The sequence below is a fragment of the Arachis hypogaea genome, chromosome 19, assembly GCF_003086295.3.
Source record: "Arachis hypogaea cultivar Tifrunner chromosome 19, arahy.Tifrunner.gnm2.J5K5, whole genome shotgun sequence".
In the NCBI taxonomy this organism is placed as follows: domain Eukaryota; kingdom Viridiplantae; phylum Streptophyta; class Magnoliopsida; order Fabales; family Fabaceae; genus Arachis; species Arachis hypogaea.
The window spans coordinates 59,711,336-59,723,317 of NC_092054.1; the positions used below are offsets into that span (position 1 = coordinate 59,711,336).

The window sequence follows — 11,982 nt, forward strand, 5'->3', positions numbered from 1 at the left end:
TAAACAGAATCAGAGAAGAATATTCATAATATATGACTTTGTTGAGCAACAATTTTAAACGTAAACAACATAAATATATACATATTTCAATTCAGTAATTAAAAATAAAAAAAACAATAAAATTAAATATTTTTGATGATTAAATTATGGATGACTCTAATACTACTTATTAGAACAAATAATTTTATAATTCAAATCTTTTATATTAAACTATCAAAAAAATATACATCATAATGCGGAAGCGTATTTATACTCATAAAAGTGATTAAAGAATTATATCAACCAAAACTTTTTGTATCCTTGATAGGATTGAATTGTAACTCATCTGATGAAAAAAGAGTCACTATTAGAAAACTAGTTATTACAGACGGATATTTCCGACGAATTTTATCCCACGAAAATATAAATGGAATTTTAGAGAAATTTTTTGTCGAAAAAAAAAATGAATTAGCATAAATTACAGACGGAAGAAAGAATCCATCGATAATTCTGTCGAAAAAATTAATTTTTTTTCGTGAAAAATAGTTACAGATAAAAAATCCATCTGTAATTAAATGGACAAAAATGCTGCGTTATATTAAATTATTACAGAAGAAAAATCTGTACGTAATTTAAAATTTTTCGTCAAATCTACCATTGCGCGAGCTCCATTCACGGCACACAAATTAAACGAGATAAACCTAGCATTCCTCATCCTTCTTCTCAGTCAACGGGCTACTTCTTCTTCTCCTTTCCTCACCCACAGCGCCATCCTAATCGCCGCAGCTACCTTTTCTTTCTCCTCTTTTTAAAACACTGAACCAGTAGAATACAACCCCTGTCTCTCTCATTCTTTCTCATTCACAGAACAAAGCAAGCTCAAGCTCCACCACCACCGCGCTTCTCTCTCTCTCCTTTTATCCCCCTCAATTCTGGCTACAGCCATCATCTCTTCCAGCGCTACAGCCATCATCTCCTCCAGTCAATGCTGCAGCTACCTTCGTAAGCCTTAGCTCCGTGGCGACCAAAATCGGTTCCACCATCAGCCGCGGTTCCACCTCTCTCTTTCCCCCGTTCGAACCGTAGAGACCTGGGCATCCTTCTTTCCCTCTGCGTTGTTTTGATTGTCTCTGTTTCCAGGTTTTAGTTTCAAAATTCTTTTAATTTCTATTATGTTCAATTAATTTTGTTAAGTTAGTTTGATTTTAGTAATTAGTTTAGTTAGATTTGTTTTCTGATTAGTGGATTTTTAGGTTGTTAAAATAGGATTAGATTAGGTTTTGATTCTGAATAGCTGAGAAATGTTTAGATTGTTAATCTGGATTGCTGAACATTGTTGAACGTTGTTAATATGAGCCTGATGAATGTTGTCTAGAACTGAAAATTTAATTCAGTTTGAAGGAGTGGATTTGTTGAGCATTGAATTGAATCAGATTGGGTACATTTTGAAATGGACTCTGTTGAAAGAGTTTGTTGCATGCATTCTACCTGTTTGCTGTTTTGCCTATTTCTGGCTTTCTGTCGTCATTATTCAGGAGAAATTAGGAATAGATTTTATGTGTGTGAAAGTGGAATGAGCTTGAAGGGTCTCAAAATCCATGGAGATTAATGGTAAATTAATTTGGTATAAGAAAACATGCATGCGCTTTTCAGTCAAATAATGAGCCTTTCAACCTTTAAGTCCTTATGGTTATTGTTAACATTCTCTTAAAATGCTGATTCTCTTATGCATTCTTGTTGTTCTGTCAAGCAAGGGATCTAAAGCGGTTGAGCATCATTACGTGAATGCAAGTGATCTTAACTTGTTGGAGGCACATGAAGCTGAAGCATCCTTAGCTGGAAGGGGTGCCTACACTCTTATGGTAGGACTCTCCCTTATTTAAACTGCTGCCGCTAAAGGAGCAGGTACACTACTCTCTACTCTCAAAACTTGTAATAATTATATTCCTAAATTAAAACATTTTATTTTCTTCTACTGTTACACCTTCTTCTACTTCTTCTCAATAATATTTGTACTAAAATTTGTTATAATCATTATCATTAGTTATTAACGTATATATGCATTTGAACATTGAACTATTTTATATGCTATTATATATAATGTGAAACTCTTTTTAGTACTGATGAGGTGATATATAATGCAACATATGTTATTCATGTAGCCAACATATGATTTTTCGTTTTATGTATAAATAAATTGTAATGAATTAAGCTGGTTATTATTTCATTTATATAGTCGTCTTGCATACAAGTTATGAATAATTTGTGGAAGAAGAAGCCAAAGCATACATAAAACTGAGTGTGTGAATAGATACACATTCAGCTTCCTATCCACTTTTCTACCGCTAAAGAACCCATGGCTGACCCAAAAAGTCATTACTCCAAGGCCATCCAACCCCAACAACCACCCTCCTCAGTTACCGGAAAACACAGGATTCTCATGACTGCCCCAAACTTTCTCAGGCTCTTATCCATTCTATTCTCCGCCGCTTCCGTCGCCGTCATGGTCACCTCCAACCAAACGGTTTCCCTCTTCTCCTTGTCCCTTGAGGCTCACTTTTACTAATGTATTCTGTACTTCTGTAATGTGAAACAATTATCCTAATTGGCTTATGGTACAGGTGATAGCTGCAATGTATTCGAATGTACCATTTATTAGCAATGCAATCATGAAGGCTACTGGCAGTGGTATGTAGTTGAACACTTGTATTTCTATTTGAGCTTTTGTTTTCTTTAGTTCTGCATTTTAAGAGATTTTTCTCATTTTAACCAACCCGGTTCGGGTTGCTAGCCGAAGCCTGCCTTGCTTTGCTTCTTCTTCCTATCTTAAGGGGATTGGCTCTGTTTCGGATACTCGGCATCCAATTTGAAGCTTCAGTCAGATATCACACCTTGCTTGGAACTGCAATGATATTTTTCACTGCAATACACAGCGCAAGCACTTACTTTGTCTAGGGTGTTAGCCACTATATACAGAAAGAAGTGAAGCCCAAACTCTTCAAATTTTTCAATTTTCTTTTAATTGTAGTAGTGATTAGTACTGTCCTTTTAATTTTCTTTTCATGATCTTCAAACAGATTTGGAAGTGGAAAAACACAGGATGAATATACCTCGCAGGAGTGATTACACTTGTCACTGGGCTAGTTATCTATGTCACTTCACTTCCACAAATCAGAAGGATGAAGTTTGAAATCTTCTACTATACACATAATCTCTACACAATCTTTCTAGTGTTCTTCTTGTTCCATGGTGGGGATAGGCACTTCTTTACAGTCTTCAGAGGACTATTTCTTTTCAGCCTCGACGAACTGCTCCGCGTCATACAATCGAGTCCAAGAGCCTGCGGCTAGAACTTTCCCATCCAAAGCTGTGGAGGACCTTGAAGTTTCTTGCTTAGCAGTTGTTACTATCCCTTTTTCCAGATTTTACAGCACCGATAGTCCGACTGAATAGTTTGTGTACAATGTAATAAACTAGTTGTGTGCTCCAAAAGGTATTACATCTTTGCTAAAGAAGTTAAGCTATTTTCTTGTAATCAAACTTGTTAGTAATTCCTGTGATTGTGAATTTACTCGAGTGTTGGATTTCCTCAAGACCTCAGTAGGTTACCAGGCAGAAGTTGTATTTGTGATCATTTTTACGATCTTGATTTCATCGGTGTCCTTGAGTTTCATGATCTGCTTCTAATTTTCTTTTTATAGTTTAGCTGATGCCCAAGTTTTTCTTTTGACGATTGATAGTATGGGATTTTTTTAAATTATTTATTTATTTTAACCCCAAAGAGCTGCCTTTTACTGCTTGTACCTCATTTTTTTGTTTTAAGTTAATATTGTTGTAGCTGTTTTTTGGAAATATTTTTTGAAGTTATGAGAAAGTTTGATTTGTTAAACATTCATTGACTGTTATTAATCTCGACATTCACTTTACTTATTATTGTTTGCCAGGGTTCAACCGTGGAAATGATAGATTTGGATAGGGATGATGCGGGATCAGAAGATGCTAACCTTTTGTTCAGTGGTCATAGAGCAAGAATCACCTATATAAGGTAATAATGTTACATAATTGTTTTTGTGTTTTACAAAAATTAATGAGAAATAGTACTTGTAACTATAGGTTTAGACATTATCTAGATATGTAGGGATCAATGTGTTTGAACTGGAATCCCAAGATAGTGTATATTGATGAACTTTTGAGTTACAATGATAGAGAAGTTAAACTGTAGCAAATGATCAAAGACATGAACTAATTGCTATATCCTTTATTTATGGTGAGTAACTTCTCTAATTAACTCACTAAAGGGATCCTATAATTAACTCGGGATTTCATCATGTTTCTGGTGTTAAGGTAACTTATAATGGATGTGAAATTATTTTACTAGACTTACCAACATGATAATTGGAATCCACCATATACCACTTGGTATTATGTATTTTGTTACTAGCAAATTCACTAGAAATGCAATTGAAATCACCAGTTATTATTCATGATTTCCCAATTGTTTATATGTTGCTAGGTGCTATTCAAATTATAGTAATTAATAACTGAGGACAAAGTGGGTGGAGCCTTGAAGTTTAACACACGCCTTCTGGTGATGTTTTTAGTTATCCTATCTGAGTTTCTCTTGCTATTTCTAAATCTTTTCTGCTTTCCGGTCTACACATTCAAGCTTGAAAATGTTGTTAATCTCTTACTTGTAAATAAAATAGTAACCTTTCTATATTGATTAGTTGAACCTATAGGTCCATAACCTATATTTAAAACTTGATATGTTATTTCTGTAGCTTGCCCAAGCAACGTCCAACCAGATATCCAAGCGTGATTTTATGTTTTGCATTTTATAATTTACATGTTCCTAGTTAAGAGCTGAGATTTTATGTTTTGCATTTTATAATTTACATGTTCCTAGTTATATTTCTACTCATATGAAATATTTTGTTGCCTCATTGGTCTTAATTAATTCTCTATTGAATTGGAAGCAGACTGCCTCAATCAGATATACATTCAGCGGCGGCATGTTTGAGATGAATGAAGTGAAGGGTGGCAGTCCGTACGATGCCCGAACTTATGCTAGTGGTGATGGATCAAGACAACCAACTAAACTTGACTTGGAGCAAGCATTCCACCAAGGCAAGTATATTGCCACCATCACTAAGAAGCTCAAGAAAGAATGAAGCTATCCATAAATTAGGATATTGAATTCTAATGAGTCAACTAGTAGTTACTTGTCATCTAATGTATTCAGTTTGTATTATTGCATGGAAATAATTGCTTCTTATTATAAAGAAAATGCTTTATACTCACTGGTGTATTTTTCTATTTGTACCATCAATAAAAATTTGTATTTATTAAATTTATATTTATTTTGTATGAAAACAATTTTATTTTGCAATGAAAAATCTAAAAAAATTTTATTTTACTTTAGTGATGGATTTACAGACGGATTTTTTATCTGTACTCAGAGTTTGGGATGATTTTCCAAGATTCCAATTACAGACGGAAAATTTGTCGGAAAATCCATCTATAATTACAGACGGAAAATCTGTCAAAAAATCTGTCTGTAATTACCGACGGAAAATCCATCAGAAAATCCGTCTGTAATTACCGACGGAAAATTCATCGAAAAGTTTGACGTTTCAGGGAAATGGATGGAGAATTTACAGAGAAAAAATCCGTCGGTAACTGGTAAAAATCCGTCAGTAAATAATTTCCTACAAGGCTTTTACAAAGGGACAAAATCCGTCGGTAATTTTGTCGGTAACCAAAAATCCGTCTGTAATAAAGAATAAATCTGTCTGTAAATCTGTCTGTATTAATCCATTTTCTAGTTGTGAGCTACGGAGGCGATTTTGATATGTTGGGACCGAAACTTTGAAGTTACTATTTATATTTGACTCTGTCACCTATTAAACCCTAAATCCCAAATAAAAGGGTAAATACCCTTTTCGGTCCCTGGCCTTTTATCCGAGGGATGACGCGCACCTTGATCTTTCTGATATCTTATCCAGGGCCCCATCCATGCAAAGAAATGTACATATCGACCCTTGTCACTGGATGCCAATGGGTTGCCCGTGTGACGTGTCCGCTGTTGTCTGACGTGTCATGTCACAGTGCCAGGTGGCAGAACGAAGTTGTGAATGGGACTAAAAGCCCCCTCCCTAGGTCCCAAACGTTGTCGTTCATAAATAGCCTAGGCGTATTTACATTACTCTTCTTGATCTCCTCACTCATTCACAGAAAAGCCTTAATAGTTCTTCTTCCACCATTGTTTTCCTCCAAAAGTCAGGGAACACATTGCAACTCTTGACCTGGTTACGAGTGGTTGACAGACGTTTAGAAGGTTTTGACGGCGACTTCGTGGCACACGTGAAAGGTTAGTTCCCCTGTTTAGCTTTCTCTGTTGTGAGTTGATAATGTACTTCTTTTGCATGCATGTCTCTGACGAATGAATCGCTTGCATGAATTGCGACTTTATTTTTTAGTTCTTTATAGAAAATCCGAGTTAGTCCATCTAATGTGATATGATAAAACACTATTTTTTTTATTAGGGTTCATTAGTTTCGTGTTGTCAAAAAAGAAGTTTATATTCAAGTTATTGATACAATGTAGTGTTTTTAGTTCTGGTTTTTCTAGCTGTCGTTGATGTGTGATGTGTGTTAGGAAAAAACTTTAATGGTTTAGTTTTAAAATATTGTAGATGTCTGTGTTTGTGGTTCCTGTGTTTAACTATGGCAGAAAGTTTAGAGGAAATGCAAAGGGCAAATTGCGTTACTTGGGGGGAAAGGTGGAGAAATTTCCTCCAATGAATGTGGATTTTATTAATAAGAAAGCTTGGAAAAACTCTTCAAGGGATTAGGGTATTTAGTGCATAAGGAAATTTATTGGTACGACCCTACTGCTGTGGAATTTGAGGATCAGTTACATGTGCTTCGTGGTGATAAGAAAATCAATGAAATGTGTGATTTCACATTGAAGCACAATCTAAATGAATTCTTCCTTTATTTTGAGCATCCAGTTGATAATCCTGTATTTGAAGAAGTAGTTTGCGAAGATGAGCTTGTTGTAATGGTGACAGATTCTTCAAAATCATTATCATCATCATCATCATCATCATCATCATCATCATCATCATTATCATCATCTAATTCATACGAGAGTGTCGAAGATGAAGCCTACAAGCCTCCTCCTCCTCCTGGTTTTGAAAGTGAGAGTAGTCAAAACTCTCCAAAAGTACAAAGAAAAAAAAAGAAAAAAAAAAGGAAAGTCTAGCTCACAAATCACCACCGAAAAAAGTAGGGTCTCAAGGAGATACACTGAAAGGAGAAGGAAGAAACATGTGTTAAATGGAGAAATGGGAAGTGGGTCTAGTACTAGTGTTGGTAGTAGGTGATACGTGAGCATCTTTCTTATCTTTTCTTAGTGAGTTTGGATTTGAATTTGTTGAATTTAATCAAGAATTAGGTGTTTTAAGCCACCATGAATGCTACTTTGAGTTGTTTTGCAAGTTGATTGATTTCAGGTAGCACTCGGGCGAATTTGGCGGAGTTCAAAAGAAGAAAAGGAGCCAAGTACATACATAAGGTGGTACCAAACTTCACCCATCCAAGTTTAGGGCCACGATCACAATAAAGCATCCATTTGTTTCAACCAACGTGGCGCCAAATGCCACCTCACCAGCGTTTGGCACCAGATCACACGAAAATTCATAATTTGGTTCGGCCATGGTGACGTGGTGCAGGAAATTGTGATCTCAACTGCACCAACAACTTGGTACGCACGATCGTAATCTCAACTCTTTTTTACAATTTCGCACAACTAACTAGCAAGTACACTGGGTCGTCCAAGTAATAAACCTTACGTGAGTAAGGGTCGATCCCACAGAGATTGTCAGCTTGAAGCAAGCTATGGTCATCCTTGTAAATCTCAGTCAGGTGGATTCAAATGGTTATAAGGTTTTGATAATTAAAAGATAAATAAAATATAAAATAGGATAGAAATACTTATGTAATTCATAGGTAGGAATTTCAGATAAGCGTCTGGAGATGCTTTGTTGCTTTAGAACCTCTGCTTTCCTATTGCCTTCTTCCAACCATGCATTACCTCCTTCCATGGCAAGCTGTATGATCCTCTTGGATGAAAACAAATCCATCTGCGCTGTCACCGTAGGGCTAATCATCTGTCGGTTCCCGCTAGCGTCGGAATAGGACCATGGTCCTTTTGCACACTGTCACTTGTGCCCCACATTCGCAGGTTTGAAGCTCATCACAGTCATTCCTTCCCAGATCCTACTCGGAATACCACAGACAAGGTTTAGACATTTTGGATCTCAGGAATGGCTGCCAATAATTCTAGCCTATACCACGAAGGTTCTAATCTTAGATTAGAAACCCAAGAGAGTATACTCCAGCTGTCATCCAATGACTACATTGAACATCATGTAGATCGCTTTGTGGTTGTCAGGCACGCGACCTTGGCTAAGCGAGTAACGAAGATTGGGTGATTGTCACGGGTCACCCCTTCATTCTGACTTAACTAAATTAAGTACGAGAGTATATCTTGGAGAAGTAGGCGTGAATTGAATAGAAAATAGTAGTAATTGCATTAGAAAATAGTATATCTATGGGTGTAGAAACTCCACCGTAGAAAATACATAAGTGAAAGGTCTAGGCATGGCCGTGAGGCCAGCCCCCATGGTCTAAGGACTAAACGTTCAGAGATTAAAAACTTCTAAAATAAATCTCTAAAAGTAGTTTTTATACTAAACTAGTAACTAGGGTTTACAAAAAATGAGTAACTAAGTGCAGATGGTGCAGAAATCCACTTCCGGGGCCTACTTGGTGTTTTCTTGGGCTGAGCATTGAAGCTTTTTCGTGCTTAGGCTGTTCCTGGAGTTAAACGCCAGCTTTGGTGCCAGTTTGAGTGTTTATCTCCAATTCTGGTGCCAGTTTGGGCATTTTACACGAAGATGTTTTAGGCTGACTTTGAACGCCATTTTGGGCCATCAAATCTCGGGCAAAGTATGGACTATTATATATTGCTAGAAATCCTAGGATGTCTACTTTCCAACGCAATTGAGAGTTTGCCAATTGAGCTTTTTTAGCTCCAGAAAATTCATTTCGAGTGCAGGAGGGTCAGAATCCAATAGCATCTGCAATCCTTTTTCAGCCTCTGAATCAGATTTTTGCTTAGATCCCTCAATTTCAGCCAGAAAATACTTGAAATCACGGAAAAACACACAAACTCATAGTAAAGTCCAGAAATGTGATTTTAAAATAAAAACTAACAAAAATATAATAAAAATTAACTAAAACATGCTAAAAACTATGTAAAAACAATGCCAAAAAGGGTATAAATTATCCGCTCATCACAACACCAAACTTAAATTGTTGCTTGTCCCCAAGCAATTGAAAACAAAATAGGATAAAAAGAAGAGAATATACAATGAATTCCAAACTTATCAATGAACTTAGTTCTAATTAGATGAGCGGGACTTGTAGCCTTTTTGCTTCTGAACAGTTTTGGCATCTCACTTTATCCTTTGAAGTTCAGAATGATTGGCATCTATAGGAACTTAGAATTCAAATAGTGTTATTGATTCTCCTATTTCAGTATGTTGATTCTTGAACACATCTACTTTATGAGTCTTGGCCGTGACCCTAAGCATTTTGTTTTCCAGTATTACCACCGGATATATAAATGCCACAGACACATAACGGGGTGAACCTTTTTAGATTGTGACTTAGCTTTGCTAGAGTCCCCAGTTAGAGGTGTCCAGAGCTCTTAAGCACACTCTTTTTGCTTTGAACCACGACTTTAACCGCTTAGTCTCAAGTTTTTCACTTGACACCTTCACGCCACAAGCACATGTTTAGGGACAGCTTGGTTTAGCCGCTTAGGCCAGGATTTTATTCCTATGGGCCCTCCTATCCATTAATGCTCAAAGCCTTGGATCCTTTTTTATTACCCTTGCCTTTTGGTTTAAAGGGCTATTGGCTTTTTCTGCTTGCTTTTTCTTCTTTTTTTTTCTTTTTTTTTTCGCCATTTTTTTCTGCAAGCTTTGTGTTCACTGCTTTTTCTTACTTCAAGAATCAATTCTATGATTTTTCAGATTATCAAATAACATTTCTCCTTTTTCTTTATTCTTTCAAGAGCCAACAATTTTAACATTCATAAACAACAAATTCAAAAAAAAATATGCACTGTTCAAGCATTCATTCAGAAAACAAAAGGTATTGCCACCACATCAAAATAATTAAACTAATTTCAAGATAGAATTCGAAATCATGTACTTCTTGTTCTTTTGCAATTAAAAATATTTTTCATTTAAGAAAGGTGAAGGATTCATAGGACATTCATAGCTTTAAGGCATAGACACTTAAACACTAATGATCATGTAATAAAGACACAAACATAAATAAAACATAAGGCATAGGAAATGAAAAATAGAAAAATAAGGAACAAGAAAATTAAAGAACGGGTCCACCTTAGTGATAGCGGCTAGTTCTTCCTCTTGAAGATCTTATGGAGTGCTTTAGCTCCTCTATGTCTCTTCCTTGCCTTTATTGCTCCTCCCTCATGGCTCTTTGGTCTTCTCTAATTTCATGGAGGAGGATGGAATGCTCTTGGTGCTCCACCCTTAGTTGTCCCATGTTGGAACTCAATTCTCCTAGGGAGGTGTTGACTTGCTCCCAATAGTTTTGTGGAGGAAAGTGCATCCCTTGAGGTATCTCAGGGATTTCTAGATGAGGAACTTCCTCATGCTCTTGTTGAGGTCCATGAGTGGGCTCTCTTGTTTGCTTCATCCTTTTCTTAGTGATGGACTTGTCCTCTTCAATAAGGGTGTCTTCCTCTATAACAACTCCAGCTGAATTGTATAGGTGACAAATGAGATGAGAGAAGGCTAACCTTGCCAAAGTAGAGGGCTTATCTGCCACCTTGTAGAGTTCTAAAGATATGATCTCATGAACTTCTACTTCCTCTCCACTCATGATATTATAGATCATGATAGTCCGGTCTATAGTAACTTCAGACTGGTTGCTAGTAGGAATGATTGAGCGTTGGATGAACTCCAACCATCCCCTAGCCACGGGTTTGAGGTCAAGCCTTCTTAGTTGAACCGGCTTGCCTCTTGTGTCTCTCTTCCATTGAGCGCCTTCCACACAAATGTCTCTAAGGACTTGGTCCAACATTTGATCAAAGTTGACCCTTCTAGTGAAAGGGTGAGGATCTCCTTGCATCATTGGCAAGTTAAATGCCAACCTCACATTTTCTGGACTAAAATCCAAGTAATTCCCCCGAACCATTGTGAGCCAATTCTTTGGGTTTGGGTTCACACTTTGGTCATAGTTCTTAGTGATCCATGCATTGGCATAGAACTCTTGAACCATTAAGATCCCGACTTGTTGAATGGGGTTGGTGAGAATTTCCCAACCTCTTCTTCGGACTTCCTGTCGGATCTCCGGATATTCACTCTTTTTGAGCTTAAAGGGGACCTCAGAGGTCACCTTTTTCTTGGCCACAAATTCATAGAAGTGGTCTTGATGCACTTTTGAGATGAATCTCTCCATCTCCCATGACTCGGAGGTGGAAGAAATTGCCTTCCCTTTCCTCTTTCTAGAGGTTTCTTCGGCCTTAGGTGCCATTAGTGGTTATAAAAAAATAAAAAACTTAAGCTTTTCCACACCAAACTTAGAAGATTTGCTCGTCCTCAAGCAAAAGGAGAAAGAAAGGAGTAGAAGAAGAAGAAATAGAGGAGATGGAGGGGGTATGTGTTTCGGCCAAGAGGGAGAGAAGTGTGTATATTGTGTGAAAATGAAGGTAGTGAGGAGGGGTATTTATAGGGTAAGAGAGGGGGGTTCGGTTATGAAGGGGAGGGTTTGGGAGGGAAATGGTTTGAATTTGAATGGTGAGGTAGGGGGATTTAATGATGGATGGATGTGAGTGGTGAAGAGGTTGTGGGGAAGAGGGTAGGATTTGATAGGTGAAGGGTATTTGGGGAAGAGGTAT

General features: G+C 37.0%; 1 protein-coding gene across 4 annotated transcripts; it reads left to right on the forward strand.

Annotated features, from left to right (window-relative positions):
- Positions 1 to 640: 640 nt before the first annotated feature.
- LOC112779958 (uncharacterized) lies at positions 641 to 5,329 on the forward strand. 4 transcript variants are annotated; one of them, XM_072227914.1, is made up of 9 exons: positions 654 to 1,119; positions 1,734 to 1,884; positions 2,216 to 2,503; positions 2,601 to 2,667; positions 2,771 to 2,961; positions 3,057 to 3,472; positions 3,924 to 4,024; positions 4,493 to 4,567; positions 4,959 to 5,329. In XM_072227914.1, exons 3-5 carry the CDS (start codon positions 2,336 to 2,338, stop codon positions 2,932 to 2,934), a joined length of 399 nt encoding a protein of 132 aa, XP_072084015.1. In that variant the 5' UTR covers positions 654 to 1,119; positions 1,734 to 1,884; positions 2,216 to 2,335; the 3' UTR covers positions 2,935 to 2,961; positions 3,057 to 3,472; positions 3,924 to 4,024; positions 4,493 to 4,567; positions 4,959 to 5,329. The 4 variants fall into 4 exon arrangements, with proteins under 4 accessions (XP_072084017.1, XP_072084015.1, XP_072084014.1 ...); XM_072227913.1 differs by having other exon boundaries at positions 656 to 1,119; positions 1,730 to 1,884; XM_072227916.1 differs by lacking the exon at positions 4,493 to 4,567 and having other exon boundaries at positions 641 to 1,119.
- The last annotated feature ends 6,653 nt before the right edge of the window (positions 5,330 to 11,982 follow it).

Coding starts and splice junctions, on each gene's coding strand:
- LOC112779958 (XM_072227916.1), top strand. CDS start 2,336: ATGGCTGACCCAAAAAGTCATTACTCCAAGGCCATCCAACCCCAACAA. Junction 2,504..2,600: donor TGGTCACCTCCAACCAAACG/GTTTCCCTCTTC, acceptor CTTATGGTACAG/GTGATAGCTGCAATGTATTC. Junction 2,668..2,770: donor CATGAAGGCTACTGGCAGTG/GTATGTAGTTGA, acceptor TCGGGTTGCTAG/CCGAAGCCTGCCTTGCTTTG.